The sequence below is a fragment of the Brachyistius frenatus genome, unplaced genomic scaffold (assembly GCF_029030835.1).
Source record: "Brachyistius frenatus isolate BFR_SWC_R1_liver_20210118 unplaced genomic scaffold, ASM2903083v1 Contig_77, whole genome shotgun sequence".
NCBI lineage: Eukaryota > Metazoa > Chordata > Actinopteri > Embiotocidae > Brachyistius > Brachyistius frenatus.
In genome coordinates, this window is record NW_027210676.1 from 395,120 (window position 1) to 414,513 (window position 19,394).

General features: G+C 41.6%; 1 protein-coding gene across 3 annotated transcripts in view; it reads right to left on the minus strand.

Annotated features, from left to right (window-relative positions):
• Window positions 1-19,394, minus strand: part of otud7a (OTU deubiquitinase 7A) — a 39,886-nt gene that overhangs the window by 8,309 nt on the left and 12,183 nt on the right. Inside the window, exons 2-10 of one of the 3 annotated variants that reach the window (XM_069708647.1) lie at window positions 13,227-13,358; window positions 10,171-10,324; window positions 7,599-7,784; window positions 7,272-7,490; window positions 5,264-5,365; window positions 4,577-4,704; window positions 3,778-3,890; window positions 2,153-2,280; window positions 1,923-2,072 (exon numbers count right to left, since the gene is read on the minus strand). In XM_069708647.1, coding sequence (XP_069564748.1) covers window positions 1,923-2,072; window positions 2,153-2,280; window positions 3,778-3,890; window positions 4,577-4,704; window positions 5,264-5,365; window positions 7,272-7,490; window positions 7,599-7,784; window positions 10,171-10,255 — 1,111 coding nt within the window. In that variant the 5' untranslated portion in view covers window positions 10,256-10,324; window positions 13,227-13,358. Of the gene's footprint in view, window positions 1-1,922; window positions 2,073-2,152; window positions 2,281-3,777; window positions 3,891-4,576; window positions 4,705-5,263; window positions 5,366-7,271; window positions 7,491-7,598; window positions 7,785-10,170; window positions 10,325-10,440; window positions 10,654-13,226; window positions 13,359-19,394 lie in introns of those variants that run through there. The other 2 variants (XM_069708648.1, XM_069708649.1) reach the window with 2 other exon arrangements.

Consider the following 19,394-nt stretch of genomic DNA (forward strand, 5'->3'; position numbering starts at 1 on the left):
TTTATCCTTAGCAATAACCTCTGGCATCAGTCACCCCTCCCTGGGTTGTTGTTTTTCACCACCCACCATCAATGCAGCCCCAGAAGCCATCCAAGCAGCCAATAAAAGGAGCAGTAGCATGATCTGTCAGTGTGATTTAGAGTCAGGTTACTAGGAGGGACTCCACTATAATCTTCCATACAGAGGACTGAAGAAAGAGCCAGTATTCAAACCCACAGTCTCTGACACCTGAACACACACAAGGCCAAGAACCCCTCAGATGCTCTTCGCTGTGCCTGGGGGAACTGAAAGCAACCGTCCACCTGAGACGTCCAGACAGTGGCCTGACTGTCAGGAGAGAGGGTTGGTTTGTTTGGGCCCCAGCAGCCCGGGACCCTGCCCATATGTGGTGATGTGGTGAGGGCTTAGGGGCTGGCTGGGGCTACTCTGCCCTAATTGGCAGTGGAAGATTAGGTCTGTTAGTCTGCCTCTCTGCCTGTCTGTCTGGCATCTGTTCAGAGATATGAGCCACCATGGCAACATAGCGTTGCTCCTTGAAATTTACAAATGATATTCTAATAATAACGTATACAAGCATATAATTATACATCATACATTTGCAGGTACAGAAAATCATAATCAGCACAGCGCAGATATGTATCATTTCCGTGTCATACAAATGCACTTGTGTTTTCATAGTGTTTTCATAACATCCTGGAGAGACTGCAGACAAAACGATTTCAGATCCTATCACAGGACACAGTGTACCAGAATGAAAAAGAATAGCCATGCAGTGGTGTTGTGATCGAGCTGCAGCGGGTTCTTAAGGCATATGCACCATCTGGTGGACAAGAGGAGAACCCTCTCTGCCTCACTACAGCACCCAAATACCAGTAGAAGTACTGAATAGTGATGGGCTGTGGGGTAGGTTGGCTTTGATGTGCTGCTGTTTTAATTTTCAAGGGAATGACTTCAAGGCAGGGGATGGCAGGTTAGTAATCATGTCTGTCTGCAAGTCTGCAGTGGTCGTACCCTGACTTAATAACTAGGTTGGTGTTTATGGGCTGAGAATAGGACTTTACATATTCAGAGAAGCACAAACAGGGGAGGGAAGGGGAAGGAGGAAGAAAAAAAAAACTGTGAATTTGTACTTTAGAGTGAGAAAAAGAGACTACGTTGGCCAGCTGCCCACGCAAATGACAAGCGAGTTCCACCCACTGAGCCAGAGACAGAAGAGTGCCGTGACTACTAAGACCGGTTGTCAAGGAGATCTACTCTTTTTGTCAATTAAAGAAACTCCATGCGAGGAATACTCTGACCTCGAAAATAAGCAACGCATCCGGAGTGGGAACACTGACATCTGAGTGGGTATGCAAAAACAAGAGTCACTCAACACGACCGAAGAAATCTACACCCACTTGCCACAACGTAACACAATGAATATGCTCTGCGACGCACCATATCATGAATTCCCGTGAAAGAGGCAAACGCAGAAACAGACACACCCACCGTGACAACTCACAACCGTGACTGCAAAGGAGAAATGTAAACATAAAAAAACAAACCGGCTTGAATTATTTGGTCAACTGTTAATGTCAGAAGAAGGAGCATGCTGTCTACTTTCCTCCATGTCGGCCACTCCCAGGCTCCTGCTGCCAACTGGCCTGTTTTAATAATGGATCACAGGTAATTAGACTGCTCTCTCATACATTATTCACCTCGAGGAGGACAGGCCGACCACTCGCCTTCACTCTCGCAATCTACCCACTAAGTTAAAAGCAAAGACCGGCAAACTACTGCATATTACGGCAGCTGAAACTTTTTACGTTTTAAAGAACTGGAGGTCAAGAGAAGGTTTACGTCAAAGGTTCCATCCCGAGGATGCCGTCAGCTTTTCTTTGTTGAGATTATGCAAGCGTGTGATGCTGGACATTTTTACTTACCTTGCTCTCGCTGCTGGTCTCTCTGCTCCATGGACACCAACGCGGAGAAGTGAGCCTGATCGTAGGCCAGAACCAGTGGGGAGCAGTGACAGCGGCTCGGAGGCACCTCCAGGGGCAGATAGAGCCCTCCGAACGGGATGGGAGCAAACGCTGGATATCAAATAAAACAACATATTTAGTTTCACTCCTTTGCAATGAGTCAAAGGATGGAGTCAAGGTGGAATCAGTACCTTCTCCTCCTGAGTCTCTGAGCATTGTGTCGGCCACCACCACAATTGGCCTGCGTAACACGTGGGCCAGCACAAACACATGGAACTCCTCCAGACTCTCATAGACTGGGTCCTCAGAGTTATCCACCCTGAAGAGGAAAACACACATTACACCAAGGAATACTGTGGCAATGTCCTGATCGTGTAGCTGTGTAATCTCACAGAGACAACAACAATGTCCATCTTTTCATACGCCTGTTTGAATAAAGGAGAGCAGGAGAAGGGAGAGAAACAGCAGAGGCAGAGCTCTCAGGCAATGCAACCACCAGGGAACCAGAGGATGTGCAACAATTAAGTTGTCAGCCAAATTCACTCTAATAAAGAGCCTCTTAATATGTGAATCCCACTCATCCTATTTAGGGGCTCATCTCGCACTAGGACCATCAAACATCCCTAACATGATTACTGTATTACAGTCAGACTCAATGAGAGGTTAAAACCACCAGACTAAATTAGTAAATTATTCTCTTTAAACAGACATGGAGGGCTTTGTGCTGGATGAGTCCACACTGGGAATACTGTGGTGTTTTAACCCTCGTGTTGTCCTTGGGTCAAAATGACCGCAGCTGTGTTCAACCAAGTTCTATTTTATTTTCATATTTTTTTGGGATCATTGGTGACAAGGAGGCTGTGAGGGTTTCTTTAAAGAATGATGACCAATGATCCCCAAAAAATATAAAAATATAGAAATAAAATAGAACTCGGTTGAACACAGCTGCGGGTCATTTTGACCCGAGGACAACACGAGGGTTAAGATGTTGCTGTCACACTGCAGAAACAGTCTTCATTCAGTTTGCTGAGGTTTTTTTACATTTAAGTTTTAAATCAGATGAAAATTAGTGACTACAAGTAAAGACCATCACAGTAATTGAATATAGAACTTTCAATCTAACCAGACGCCTAAATGAGTCTGTCTGTTCATCATAGTTTTCTTTTAAGTACACCAGACCAGCTGCAACACCTAACATCTATGAGAAAGTAGGCATGTTTATTTCAGTGAATATGGAAACAGAGACTAACCACAAAGCTTCGCTGCGTAGGAGGAGGGAACCAGAGTTAGTTTCCAATCTGCTTCTGAAGTCTGAGATAAACCCACTCTTACTCTTATTTATGCGACTTGCTGCAGCTAAAAGTAACCCACAGCTCAGGGGAGGCTGTTACAGCAGAAACGATTAGTACCGATGGCAGCCAGTAGATGGCACAGTCTCACATGTTAGCTTCAACAATGCTGTTAAGTCGAGGCAGCAGTTTGAAAAAGAAACAGTCCAATTGGGAACAATGAGTCTCCCTGATAAATTGATCTTCGTGAGAGGGTCACCTTTGTTTTAATTGTGGGCTTCCTGCCGTGTTTCAATGCACAAGGCTTTGAGACACAGCAGGAGATTTGTAATAAGTGACGTGGGATGAAATCTGCACAACTCGCTAATGCTGCTTTGTTTCATTCTGTTCATCGTACACAATGATTACAGAGCAACCAGTGCTGATTTTGCTCAAAGGATTGTAATATGTGTTGTGTCTTGGGAGTTTAATGAGCGTATGCTTGAGGGCTGTTCTATAAATGCATGTATGCGAGTCAAAACCCTTACCCTCCACTGGTGTTCCCGTTTTTGCTGAGGTGAGTGCGAGGCTCACTGGAGGCCAACTTCAGCAGCTCGTTCCACTCTCTCTCCCACTCCTCCTCGGTGTACACCAGCCCCGACTGCACCAACACCCCCCCAAAAATTTTAATTCTGATTAGTATGTGCATTGCTCACCCACACAATCCCTCTTATTTTCCCTATTTGCATCCCAGACAGGGTTTTCTCCTGGGGCTTTTTGCATCTACACACATGGAGATTTTCTTTGTCTTTTTTTTTTTTTTTAGCTCTTAATGAATGATTTATAAAAGAAGCAGCCAAGAAAAATGGTTGATTAAAGAAGGTGGCTGACATGCAACAATAGTCCCGGCCCAGACTCAAATCAGGACACTGAGTTACGTGGGATGTGTCTTAGATCACTGGGCCACCAGCACGCCTTAGGCGTTTTTAAAACATGAGCATCTGGACTACTTCTTAGCCTGAGCTATCTTTGGTGACACCATTTTTCTAATAGATTTGAAAATACTTTAATCCATGAACATCAAGAGAAGGGAGAGGAAGTGCAGAGGATTTGAGAGTGTTAGCAGCACTGCTGCTAATGCACATTTGGTATCACAGAAAGACAATTTTCCTCGCAGCAAAAAAAACAAACGTGTCGCTCAGCAAGGAGGCTAATTCACTTATTTAACTGAGGTGACAAGTGGCTCATCCATTCACTTGCTCATATGGATTTATTAATGTATCATTAGTAAACGGGGATGTGATGCATTTAGGAGGTGCAGTGTGCAAAGATGGACACTCTCCCAACCTCCTTGTTCTGTTGGGTTTGCTGCCACCTCCACCTCCTCTTCAAAGCGTCTCTCTCCGCGCCACTCTTCATCATGGTGTACAAGGATTTCCTCAGCATCAGGTCTCTATCATGGAAGCCCCACATCCCTGATCGACACAAACACACACACACACAGCATATTACAGCATGTTTAGATTGAAGACATTAAACAACATGGTCATTGCGCAGAATTGACGAGATGCTGTAGTTTTGAGCTGCACCAAGCTTCCGCAATTATAATAATAAATCACTCAGAGATGACCTCAGCTCTTTACCAACAAATGTCTTTCATCACTCATCAAAGAGCCTTAGTTGTCTGACTGTCAGTGCAGATTACATTAACTCTGGTGCCTCTAACCCTCTGCTGCTCCTGCAGTCCTCACTGGGGAGTCAACCATCTCCTTCGGCACATACTTGCTGTCATCTCCTAAACCCTACAGCTGACAGTTTCCTGCAAGGTATAGGTCAGTTTCTTGCCTCCCTCGGGTCTCTCTAACTCCTCCTTTCTCATTCTATTCTTTGGATTCAGCAGCTTTCACGCAGCACTGACACTGTTTTTAGGCCAACTCTTCCACACCAAGCTTGATGTTTTAAGCGATGCTTGAGAAAATTCTATGGATGTCAGGGTCAGAGTGAAGATTAAATATACCGTAGCAAATAACTCACCTAAAGAGGCAGCATGCAGAAGGCAGTTCCCGTCCCCTGTGGTGGCTAGAGGAAGCAGCTTCTTACAGCTGGTGCACATGGTGGACCACCAGTTCAGACGACCTGCAAGCAAAACAGGAGGTGTGTCATTAACGATATCTGGGGACACTTTTAAACATGAGCTCTGTACCAAACTAGAGACTAGGGGCAAGCACAGGAGTGGTGCATCAGTTTTTGATTCAGTGTTCACTTATATCACTGAAATTGAAACACAGACACACAAACAATATTTCAAATTAATTTGTGAAGTCAACATATTGTCTCGTTGGGCTTTACAGCCCTGCAACAATATTAAATTCTTATCTAACCGAACCTCTCTACAAAAAGAAGATAATCTACAAAAAAAAACAAGATTCAGCACACAAGAACAAAAAACATTCAAAGGGAGATTTTCATAGAGATTTTTATAGCACGGACGGCTGGGGATTCAAAGGTGGGGAAGAAAGAAATCAAAGATGAAGAATAGAAATGTACGTTTTTTACGACTCCAACAGTTGGTTTATAGCAAGTCTAATTTAGGTATAACAAGACCAATAAAATAACTCCTGATAGATAAGACATCACATATCCTTGCAAATCTTTTTCAACTCATGGAAAATTGCCAGTAGCTATTTTTGTCTGTTAGTGATCGTAGTGACTGGATTCAGTAGATGCCAGCTGTGCTAGAAATGTCACAAATGACTTTGGTGCATTGACAGATACTGCCATTTGTGTGTCAAAATTGTCCATCACCTTTATATTCAATTTTAAGTAGGATATACTTGATGAATAGTATAAAACTAGAAGTATTCAAACCACTGGAGCAGGACTATTGAGAACAATTAGTCTTGTTAACTGAATTTGAAGGCCATGTAGGCCATATTCAGGCACCCTCCCTCTGACTGTCTTCCTCCTCAGTCTAACTTTTACAGTATCTTCAGTTTCCACTCCATCACCAGCCTGCCTGCATCCTGCCAGCATCCTTGAGGGGATGACGACTGTTTCACAGCAATGGGCTCTGCACACTGCTTTACTGCAGGCGGCCTCACCGCTCCGAGCCCCGGGTGATCTGACGCCATCATTTATTTAACAACAGTAAACACAGAAGAGCCACTGAATGATTCACCCCTCAGAGTAGATGTGATCAAAATTTTGATTTCATTTTTTTTTCCACATTACAGTATATATCAATGTAAATGTTTTTGCACCATTGGACTGCTATTACTCCACATCACTTTTTATGATGTTACATCAAAGAGGGATCCATATGCAGTGCAGATGGACTGTTATGGCTGAGATTCAACCACCCATAAAGCAAAGCTAATATATAACTGGTTGTTGTGTTTTATTGAACCTTCTCTTAACTGTAGAAAATTATTGTTTAATTCATGTTGAGTGTCTGAGCTGTGGTACCCACAGGATTACATTTATGGAGGTGCTAACAAGAGATCAGATACCATCTTGTGGTTAAAAATGGAAATATAAGACTATGACGACAGCTCCTCTCTTATTTATGTGTTAATGGTTAATTGACCCAATATTTCTCTTGGTTTACTGTTCCCAGATCTCGAACGGAATTAGGAGAGAAAGACTTTACGATTTCCGCAGTCTCAGTGTGGGAAACTCTTCTGGAAGATTTGAAACTTCACTAACTAGTTTCTCTCCTTTAGTTCAAAGCGTCAGCTGGGATATGAATCCTTTGGGACCCAGGATGCTTTCAATTAGTTGTTGTCATCTTCCCTCCAGATGATGCTGCTACTCTGATCTGCTCTGTGTCTCTGTCTCAATCTGAGTCTCACCCTCTACATCTGTCTGGATTACTGACTTTCACTGGCATCTCTCATTGCTGCTGCTGTGTGAGGCTGCAGCTTTAATGTGTAATCTAAATTGGGAATACAGGGAAATGCACTGGATTCTGTTACATCTTTTGTATCAGTAAAAGGAGAAGTACTATAAATTCATGTATTATATTATATCCTATAGTACTCACCGGCCTGCTCTAGAGCCATCATGGTGGACTGCTCTATCAGATCTCTCTCTATGAAGCTCCTAAAGTCCTCGCTGTAGACGCTGAGGTCTGGTAGCTGGAATGTGTAAATGGGCATCTCAAGAGGGAACTGCTCGCTGGTACACTCACTAGCCACCTGCAACCGTGCCAGGGAGACGATAGCAGAGCTGGCATGGGAGATCCCGCGGGACAGACGCTTCTCTAAAAGGGAGAAGAAGGAAGAACTGAATGGCTGAGTCAGAAGCAAACATTGAAAGAGAAAACTTCTAAGGCTGTTGATGACAGTCATGTTTGAATGACACCTCCTACCTTGTGCATTGTCCTCCTGCTTCTGTGCACACGGCCTGTCGATCTTGCTGACATGGGTGGGCGTGTCACGTGTCTCTGGCTGCTTGTAGTAGCGGCCCTCATTAAAGACCTGCGGCAGGTTGGCAGTGTGGACCTGCCTGAGCTCCTCATAATCATTTAGAGCAGCACTGAGGTCCCAGTTTTTACCTGCGGGACACAAACAAAGATCTGGCTCACTGCACATTGTCACTGATTATGAATACCAAGAAACAAAAGCTTCTCGTAAAGTATGATATTTCACTGATTTGTTTTTTATTTTCACAGAAAAATTATCCAAAGTTAGAGTGATTTAGCAAATGTTCCCACGCATCAAAAGTTGTTGGGGTTTTTTGTGCAACACGATACTGTTCACTACAGTTTACAGTAAACAGGGTTATGTCATGGTAAAATATGCTACCTGTAGCAGGAGGTGAAGACAAAAACTGGGATATAATGCAAATAACTGCTGAGCGTGCTGCAAATTAGCCAGTTTTCTTTCAAAAATCTCATCATGACAATTAATTCCTTTGGTATTTTTACAGAATTATTTTCCCCTAACTCTTTGGATTTTTTTCTTTTTATTATTTGAACTAAATACAGATAAAATCTCAGGTTTTTAAAATGTAAAAACAACTAGCCCCACCTGTAATGGTACATAGCCCACAGGGAGCAAAGCCATGCAGTGCAGAAAACATGCTGCATCAGAACAAAAAAAAATATAACTAGATGTTGAGGTCGGGTGGTGTCATAAAAATGAAGATAGGAGACAGATCCTTTAATGTAGTGACAGTTGTCTCCTCTGGGTGGTGTCTCTCTAACAGAAATCCCCTTAAGTTTTAGGAGACACAAGCCTCCGTCTTATTACATCTCAGCGCGATATCTCACAATGCCACAGGAACTCTCTGCAAACACTGATGACTACAACTACAAACATTCAGGGCGTGCCTGCATGTAATCTGAGTATGTTAGTGAGACGGCGTCCATTAAAGAACTCCCTGCGTAAGAGACCAGGAGGAAGTTGTCCTCTGTTAGCCTAACTTCCAGTCATGATGATTGTCGGCAGTCTCAACATGAAACCTGGCACCACTTATCACTGCCTCTTACACCAATCAATGCAAAACTCATGCCTCTATATGGATCTCTGAAGACTGAGCCACACAAGTCCAGGAACACAAGTGAAAGTCCAGCTCCACAGCCACTCTGAAACTAATGCATTGCCTTTAAATGCTTCTGCAATAGCCATTACTTTGATGTGAAAAGCATTGTTTCAGCTCCTTCATTTGTAATGGCTGCCGTCAGCAAAAAGAACACACAAGAATTAATCTGCAGTGTGAACATACATAATCACCATCCCTTAGAAACATTGCAGCTTCACTGAGCCCCTGTTCTCTCATTAGCTTTGGAACTAAACCAGCTGCAAAGGACAGTAGCCATGGATCTATGCCTTTAATTAAAACAAAATCACCAAAGTAAGGTTGTTAACTTTTTTTCGTCTCCTGTGAAAATTTTAAAACCTCAACCAAGAACTTGTCAAATGTGACAACAAAGGTCAAAGCCCACTTAATGGTGCAGATTCAGTACATAAAGCAGCCTCTAGAGGGAAGCACCACATGTGGCGTTGTCACATTTCTCTGTCTCTTCACACCTTTCTGACTCAGACTCTCAGACCACAGGGTCAAAGAACACTTGTTTGATGCAGGTCTAGAAAGCTTAAGCTAACATCAGAGTGAAGCAGCAGGCATAATTCTGAAACAGGACATCCGGGCTCATGTCTCTCATCTAAGTGCACTGTCTTGTTTGGTGTCGGTTAGTGTCACACATATTCCGCTGCGGCTTTGTACCAAAGCAGTATCAGAAAAAGAATGACAGTGGGAGGGAGAGACAGATGCCAAACACTTTAATTCTTTTATCAGACGAGACACTGGCTGCATTTTATACACACAGACCAGACGATTTCCAGGACACACGGGCACTGCAAACACTCTACGAGGGTTTTATCCCCTAATGGAAGTCTGATTACTATGGTGCATGCTTTATTCCTATGATGCAGATAAAACTGCATCTGCATTAGGAGTTTAACACTTCATTCATCTGGTCAAAGGGAGATTAGCTGAAATTGTATGAGTTTCCCATGAAAAAGTTTACAGTAAAAACACAACAACATCTGCAGACACTGAATTCGATTCAACTGAGCATCAACCAGCTTTCGGTTGCTGTTTGCACTTTTACTCCCCTGTGTTTTTTTTTTCAATGTGGCACTATATCTAAGCTATACAAGTGCCAGTAGCACTCTGTCCCTCAATGAGTTCCAATGAATGGGCACAAAGCTTTCCCTGGGGAGTGCACTCGTAAAACCGTCACACTGCCCTCTAAATCAGCAAGCTGGCTCTGTGTTGCAGGCCCCTCTCCTTTCCTCCCGTCCTTTGTTTCCATTATTTTCCTCCCATTTCCTCTCCTCTTCGAGTGCAACCGCAGCACAGCTGGGAGCAGCTGATCAAAACACAAATCGAAATTTTACGTTTTCAAAAAGAGTAGTTTTGTGTTGATCTCTTACCTTCCAGCAGGTCTCTTGCCAGACCCGGTTCTGCCCCTGTGGACCGAACAAAGTCTGACAGGACCGCGTCCATGTCCAGAGTCATGTGATCATGTGTGTGTGCTGCCCAAGGTGCAGCGGTGGCCTTGGTGGACGCCAGCCTTCACGTTCTCATCTGAGGAAAAAAAACGAGAAACACAACTGACTTTAAACACACCATTCTACAGTAAAAGTGTTCAGCCACACCTGAAAAACCTCATCCCTCACAAACCCCCGTGAGAAAACACTTACTGGGCTGCCTCTGCAATCCCAGCCAGTAGCCTCAGCCTGCTTGTACTGATGTGTAATGCTTCATAGAGCTGATGGTTCATGAATAGCACTCCACTCCCAGCACTCCTCCCAGCCCTTGTTAACAGTCATAACATAATATCCAGCATCACAGATGTAATATCAACAACACAGCCAGCGGTCAATTCCACGACAAACCTGCCTATCTCTGAAGCCTTTGGTCCACTTCCCATGATCATAACAACACTGGAATTATTCCTGTCACTGAGTGTCAACCAGGGGTCTCTGGGTATGATCCGGCATCAGTACTCCAAGTTGGACAGCAAGGAAGGAAGCCTGGTGATGGTTTTTGATTCAGTGTGATATTATTCAGAATGATCCATGCTGGACAGCAGGTTTACATCATAGCTATACAGCACCGAGGTTCTAATGATCAACAAGCGTCGCCTTGTGAGGTCGTAAATCACACGATGCACACACACATTCACTCCCTCGGCCCATGGAATGAATGAGTCCATGCATAGCATTCATTCCACTCGTGCTTGTGTGGGTGACAGAGGAACTGAGCGCAGAGCATTGTCAGAAAAGAAACAAACACCTACAGGTTTGAGACCCTGACACCCGGCCACTGTGTGCAGAGCAGACGCCTGAAGGCTGCTCAGATCTGTGGCTCTAACTTAAAGAGGAGAGAGGTGGGAATCCAGATACTCCGCCCACACCCGTGAGCAGGAAGCAGGAGAGAGGCTCAAACTCTCAGTGTGCCACGTGAAATGTCTGACCGTCAGGTTGCGGATCAGTGTTGTGACCTGCTCTGGAAATAGAGACGATGCAAAACAATGCCGTTGTTTCCTGCCTCTGAGGCTGAGGAATATTAGCGGATTACTGTGACAGCATCATGAAGGACAGCCGGACGTCGTGCCATCTTTTACTGACCATGACAGAACTATCTCGAATTTGAAACGCCCTCTCAGTCAGTATTATCGTCACGTGAAAATTAAAGGCTCATGACATTAAAAAAATAAAAAATAAAAAAATAAAAAAATACAGCTGAGTGCTTCTCGATTGTTGGCATCAGAGAGAAAAATATCTTTCTTCAAGACCCGGCAACTTTAGTCTTTATCACATGCATTATCAATGATTCAAAGCTGCACTTAAGCTGTAGTTTAGCTGACCTAGTTACTGTCAACCATTTGCATTGTGTTGCATGTGCATTACTGTACTGAGAGACTCTTAACACAGGAAACACAAGGCGGTCAGCTGGAATAGTTGCAGACAAAGTTTGTCAGAGATCATGAGATTATGGTTGATGTGTAATCAAAGATTAGGTTGAAGGTGAACCAATATGTACACTACGTGGACGTATTTACAAATTAACATTTTCTTATGTGAGGTATTTGCCTTCTTTGAGGACCAAAGGGGCAACGCGTGTATAATTAGAATCTAGGGGTGGACAATTAACTCAGTACAGAATAATAGCTGCCCATCAAGTGAGTATCATGAAATTGCTTTGCAGAGCAAAAATCCTTGAGTCTAGTGGCATGATGAAATAGCTGAATATTATAAGCCATGACCTCATCACTTCCCTTAAGAACAGCCCTATTCAGATCACTTTCCCTGTGGGAGGTAATTATGACTCAGAAACACCCCAATGCCTGTTTTTCTATCTGATGCAAAAACCTGTGGGCCACAGGAACCTAGGACGATCCAGCTTCCTGTTAATCATTGTAACAATTAGCATATTTGTCACACATAATGTATCAGGCTTCTACAAAATGTGAAGGCGTTACAGAGCACACTGACAGAAAGCACAGTGAAATAAAATGATCTGCTTTAAAGGATGATGCTGATATGTTTCCTATTGATGATAAATCCAGCAAAAGAACCAAACAATGTCAACATGTTTGTTCATTTATCAAAACTTTAAAACTCCCTTACCATGTCTGCAGCTCTCAACCTCAAGTCTGAAACTTCAAAAATAGGTGACAACTATGGAGTTTAACTTCTTCAAATAATCAAATAATCTCCTTACACAACAGGGCAAAATCATTTTCAACAAACTATGAGTCTTCAGTGGTTTAGTACACATTTGGTGTGCTTGCAAATATTTCGGGCATCAGGAGCTGTAGTGGAAAGCACATTTAATCAAGTGTACATGTACCACTGCATTACAGAGGGAAATACTGTATTGTGTGCTCCACTAAATTTACCAAAAGCTATAGATACTAATCGCCTTGCTGATTAAAGTTTTACATGTAAAACATATAATTTGCTTAACAGCTTATAATGTGGTTCAAATAACCTCCAGCTTGGTGAAATATACAACAGAAAAATGCTAATTCCACCGGAATGTAATACTGTACATGTCATTTGTCTGTATAACAAATAGTTTTTATCTTTGATATGTTGTATTTTGCTGATAATAGTTATGTAGTATTGTATACAATTTAATGGCATATTTTCCCCCTGTTGCACTGCCATTTTAAGTAAACCATCTAAATAGAGAGCACAGACAGAAGCAGGAGAGAGTCAAAATAAACTGTGTCTGAGTCCATCAAAAAGAAGGAACCTGTTACACAGTTTAAATAGGCACAGAGTTGTACATGAGGCTTTGGCTACACAAGCACCACTACAGGATTAATTCTTTGTTGCTTTTTGATCTTTGCGTGGGATTTATTGGTGATATATATACAAAATATTTAAAGTCTAATCCTATTAATGTCACCTAACAGCTGAATGTGACAATGTAGCCAACTGTGATTTAATTTTCTTCTGTTAGTCGTCAAACATACATTCTGTATTTTTGCTGAGGGTTGTTGAGAAGCCATCTGATGACCACAGGACTGTCTGGACCAGACGCAGCGCTAGTCCATGGCTTCAGAGGCAGTAGAGAGGAAAGGAAGACACTGGGGACGCAGAGAACCCTGAAACACACACAGAAATATTGAAAATTATCATCATGAAACAAAGTTCAATTTGAAGCTGCTGGGAAACATCTGATCGACAGATACCTGTGACTACGTTGGTGTAAAAAAGATAATCCAAAAGGCCATTACTTTCACCAGTATTACTCTAGAACAGTTAAAATGTCATTATCATTTAATTATTGATTCATGATCTATGCATTTATGTGACATACCGCTAACATGCTAAAACCAATAAAGGCAGCAGGTTGCTGTCGGGTTGCTGTGTGCGACGTGGATCCTGCATGACACAGCAGGCAGAGATTTGACCAAATAGTGCGCAGAGACAAACAAACGCACATGAAAACCGTGAGAGAAGAGTGAACAGGAAGCCACAGTGGAAATACAGCAGTAGCTCCGCAGCCATCCTCCAACAGATCACACCAGCCGATGCCTCTCCCCACCCTTTCAGCAGAACACTGTCAAATGCTGAGGAGTTAGTGTCAAAGCTCTCCTAAGTGGTACTGAAATATCCTTCACCGTCATGCATAATTCACATCAACAGAAGAAAGGTTCATACACTGTATGTATCCTGTTTATTTGTACAAAGTATTACAGCAACTTTGGCCAGAGCACTAATCTGACATGTTCCTCACTTATCATGACAGCAATTTGTACTCTGAATCTGAAATCAGCGAACTTTTGACCGGGAGAGGAAGTTCGGCCTGAATCGTCATGAACACCTGCAGAATAACTGTCGCTGCTGAACCAGTACAACACTGATGTCTGCTAGAAATGTACGGTACATTTAAAAGAACCTTCTATTTAGCACAACTGGAAATATTATTATATTATAAAGCAGAAGTTTCATGACGAATATTTTCCTCACGTAACAGTCGGTTCATTTGTGTTAAAAAATAATTACGCAGAAGTTCTAACCTATTGCGTTTGTCTGGGGAACTGTCAATCTGAAAGACTCCTGCTGGACCCTGACTAACATTTCAGTATGAGTACGCACTACTGACCAAATTACCTCTCCAATTTAGGGCTCTCCAGGGTGATCATCGCCACTGTACAATAACTCTTTCTCAAAATGTTATTGTTAAAGTGACGTTACATTTTGCACTTTGGGGTTCATTCTATTGCTCAATGACACTTGGGTACAAAGAGCCAGGGAACGGCCCACCAGCCTTAAAATATGTGGACGTATTACTTGACCACCTGAGCTACGGGTGTCTCCTGTCAGTGGTAGATTGGTGCAAGTACATTCACGTAATAAGTATTGTACTTAAACCTGGAACTTTTTGTCTGCTCTTCTGCCAGTGAGAGTAATCACAAAAATCCTGTCGACAAATGCTCATCATTGGCTCTACTGCAGCCTACTCCAGAGCTACTGTTGCAGCTGTAAAACTGTGAAACAATTGTGGCGAAATGGTGGATAAATTAAATAAAAGGTATCACAATTCCTACGAAATGACAATTTGATTCGATAACATTTGTAAAAATCTAGAAGAGCCAAACCATTGAATTATTTACCCAGAAGTCTCTGGTGATCATGCTCTGCCCATAGAGCATGTGAGTATGCATTAATCCAGCCAGTGTGGGAACGTCTCACCCGACAACAGATTTAAAATCTGGCGGTGATTGGCTTAATCAGTTTGGTTATCGTTTGAATGTAACATATGTTCATTTATATAAAGTCCCCCACTGTAGCTTTAAGTACAATCCTACAAAGTAAAACTGAAGGATTGCTACTAATGCATCTCCATTTCATGCTACTTCATATGTTTACTTAACTCTATTTCAGAGGAAAAACTTGTTACTCCATGAATGCCAGAAAGTGGGAATTGTCCAATAATAATCATGTAACACTGATAGTGGCCAAAAAATGAGCACTCGCCTTTTACCTTTGCTACTGAATTTTGTTTCGAAAACCTTGATAAAACTTTACTTACTGGAGTATTTTTTTTGCAACTGTTTCTTAACTAAAAGACCAGAATACTTCTTCCATCACCGAACTCTTTACTTTCCAAAGCACTTGAAAGCAAATATTTTACATTACAAATATCTACTAGCGAAAACAGAGTAACAAACTTTAGGTTTTTCAAAGAACATGGTCACAATTTTGTGACTCCATACAGCAACTTTTCACACCTGGTGATTAGTGAGAGTGTGCAGCACTATATTCATGAGTCAGAGACGAGCAGACAATGTTTGCTGCAAGACTATATCTTTGATCTTGTGGTCTCAACATTTGTAGTTTTAGACCAGGGGTGACACTGTGGTCTTACAACATCTACTGTCTAATTTTCACAATTATATGTCTGCTCTCTCACAACCTACCAATTACACTGCTGAGGAGCAGACATATTAGTAACACAACAGAGTCAAGTTGTGTATTCTAACAGTATTCACAAAGACTGCATTGTTTACCTCCTAAGGTCCACTGACCCGTAAGCATTCTCCCTGCAGTCCCTCCATATTTATGAGGCCCGTTTGTAGACTCCAGTAAAAACCAGAGACATAGGACTTTTTTTTTTTTAATCATCTGGGTGCACAAACGCTAGAGGACGGTCCACTGAATTCTCCTCCGGCATCACAATACACAACAGCCTGTACAATGTGAAACCCAAGAGTCTCAAATTACATGATAATTCAATCCAAATGTCCATCAGATGTTGGCATTAGCATCAGATATAATATAACACTACTTAATATATGGAAGCTCAAGAACAGTTTTTTTTTTAATAAATATCAGGCATAATCTGAATGCAGACAAACAACAATGTAGAGCGCAGACTATTATCAATAAACCACCCGTAGAGTTGCTGGATCGACCCTGCTGAGAGCAGTGTGTTGCTGGTGTTTATAATCCAAGTACCAAAGACACATTTAAAAGGATGTACTTTACACCACAAGACAATAAACCTATCTGTGCGAAGGGACTTTGTAGCCGTTTCAATCTAACTGACCTTTTCTCACAAAAGAAATACAGTATCGCCTCTTAAGTTTTTAAAACATTAAAAACAAACGCAGAAACACCCTACACTCTGCTTGCTAATACTGTAAGCAGGTCCCCACCCACTACTTCCTTTGTTGGTTTAACAGTTTAAAGCTTCACTACCACCACTGAACCAGCTAGCTGATTAAAAAGTGTGAAATTAATTAACAGTGTGTGTGTTTAAAAAACTAGAATTACCGCCTCTCAGTTATTTGTCAAATTGCAACCAGTCAAGTTGCAGCAGTTTACATCCACGTCCGTCCAGACGGATATAATATATGAAGTGAAGACTTGAAAAGATTTTGGCCAATAAAGCTGATTTTGTTTGAACATAAAGTTGTACTTAAAATATGTAACTAAACTGTCAATGCTTCACACACATCTTCAATCTGACAGCACAGCATATCGATACAGTAACCACAGACACCCAAGACACCAACACCAACAGTTCACTAACGGACCAAATGTGAAATATGGTCAATATCCCTTTTTGTACCTGAGTTATGGTGTTGAATGATGGCCAAAAAACGTTTTTTTTTTTTTTTTTGCAGAACATTATGGTGCCACCAACCGGCAACCAGAATTGATGTCACTCGTTGGTTTGCGAACGACCATTATGAAGCCTTGAGTTCGGAATTTGGCCGGCACCATCTTGCTAGTTTGGAGCCGGTAGTGACCATATTTGGACGAGCTGGGGGGGAACGAGCGGGGGATCTGACTTGATCTGATTGGATTAAAACGTCCCGCCCACTGATAGCCCTTACCTGCCTGCACCACAGGCCTGTCAATCAAACAGACTCACCCCCAAAAACAGGGCTTTTTGAAGCTTATTTTCTAATTAATGATGGGTTGATTTTCAGATGGATGGCCAGAAAACTAATAAGAAGGAGCAACTTTAGCTAGAAAAAAAACGAGAGGACTTGAGGAGAAATTTTTATGACTGAGAATTATGAGGCTAATTGAATGGAAGTCTATGTAGCCAGAGGCTTTTTGGAGCCAACCTCTAGCAGCACTCAGTGGTATTGCAGTTTAAGGCACTTTCGCATCAGCCTCACTTTTCCGACCTGGATGCTGCGTCATATACAGTCTATGGATGCCACAGAGAAATTGACCTTTGACTTTATGTGAAAAATTCACAGTGCAATACATGCAATCACAGGGGAAATTCAACAAAACAAGTTCCCCATAGATCGAAGCTCATTTGTCCATTAATAGACTTTCCTTTTCATAAATTCCAGTGTGCAAACGTGTTTGAGGCTATTTTTCCATGATATACATGTGTATACGTAGCCATTTGACAGTAACAGGGTGAGTTATAGCTGAGATAATTGTCTCCATAGTGAGCGGTGATCGCCCACATGCAAGGCTGATACACAGCAGGTGGGAGGTGAACATACTGTACAAACACTTACACTCTCCACTTTGCACTGCATCTCCTCCATAACTGGAAAATGGTCAGGCACCAAATCCTATACCTGCTCACCGAGTTCAAGAGCAGTGTATACATTTGCAGTTATGCTCTTAAATAAGTTGTTAAAAGCCTGTTTCTATTTTGATACAGATTTTTATGTTTTGAAAATGTGAGTTATGTAGATGGCAGAGCACACATGAGTGCATCAAATGGACTGTAGGCTACAACATAAAATACTGATGCTGTTAAGGAAAAATCCATGCTTTGCAGACTGTTAGGTTTCATTAATTTATGTTCATGGGTTATATGGCCGTAAACCTGTCTGTTTCTACTTTGGCTTGTGATTTCTTCCTTTTCACAGAATGATTTCACAACCCTCCACCCAAAAAACTCCTTTGAATCAAAGAAAACAGGCGTACACAGGTACATGGTGTATATGTTGCCCAATAAGAAACCTCTATTTTTACAAAACATGATGCAGAAAAATATGCTTGCAGTAAATTAAATAAAATTCCCAGTGAAGTTTACCGTTTCAGTGCACCAATGTCAGCGTGGACAATAAACTCTAGAATACCCTTCCTCCATTACATACCTTAATCAAAATCGTTTGGTAAGCACATTTTAGAGATTATTGCAAAAAAAAAAAAAAATAAATAAAAAAAATGTTTATACATACTGTGTTCATATATATAAATGGCCAATATATTAATATCAACATTTCTTACTCCCTAATATTGTTATCAGCCCCAAAAGTCCACCATCGGTTGGGTTCTAATGCTAAGATCTTGATATCACAACACAGAACTTACCAGTACTAAGAAAATGTCAGTTGAGTGATACTAAACATTGTACCTGAGAAAATTACTTTTTATTTAATCAATATCAGTAAATTAGTTATTGAATGTTGATCTGTCTATTTTGTCTTTCACTATGTAAAATTGCACCAATCAGCATTTAGAATCAGTGGTTGTAATGCTTTTTAATTAAATAACAAACAACAATTTTCCCTTGGGGTAAATAAAGGGAAACATTTTTAAATATCTTTCTTACACCATTCACTGTAAATTATGAAAGGGTGCTCACTAAATTATAAAATGCAATAATACTTTGTTCACCTATCAAATTCTTGCATTAATTGTATTATGAGCTGAAAAACTTTCAGAAAATTGTGAAGCAAGTTTGGTTTATGATGGTTACTCTGATAAATAGCCATGAAGGGAAATTACTTGACACATTTCTTGAAACTTTGGCACATTATAGTGAACCTTACTTCACAAAAATGTAAACATTCAAAATGGGTTTTTTTTAAATTGTCAAAGTTTATATGAATTTATGAAATATATATATATATGAAAATATCCAAAGCAATGTAGTCTCATAGCCCAGGACTGAATTTACTGAAAGGTGCCTCATCAAGTCCTCCCCTACTGCAACACCATCTTGACTTGACAAAGTGTAAAATTGTTCAGTCTGATGATGGTGGATGAAACCTTTTTATAAAGACCAGATGTCACACGGTGACAAGCTGCTGCTGAAATTGCCAGTGGCAGAACATCTGGTGTCAGCCTCCAACCCAAACACCAGCCAGGAGAAGAGGAAGAGGAGAGGAGAGGAGAGGAGAGGAGAGGAGAGGAGAGGAGAGGAG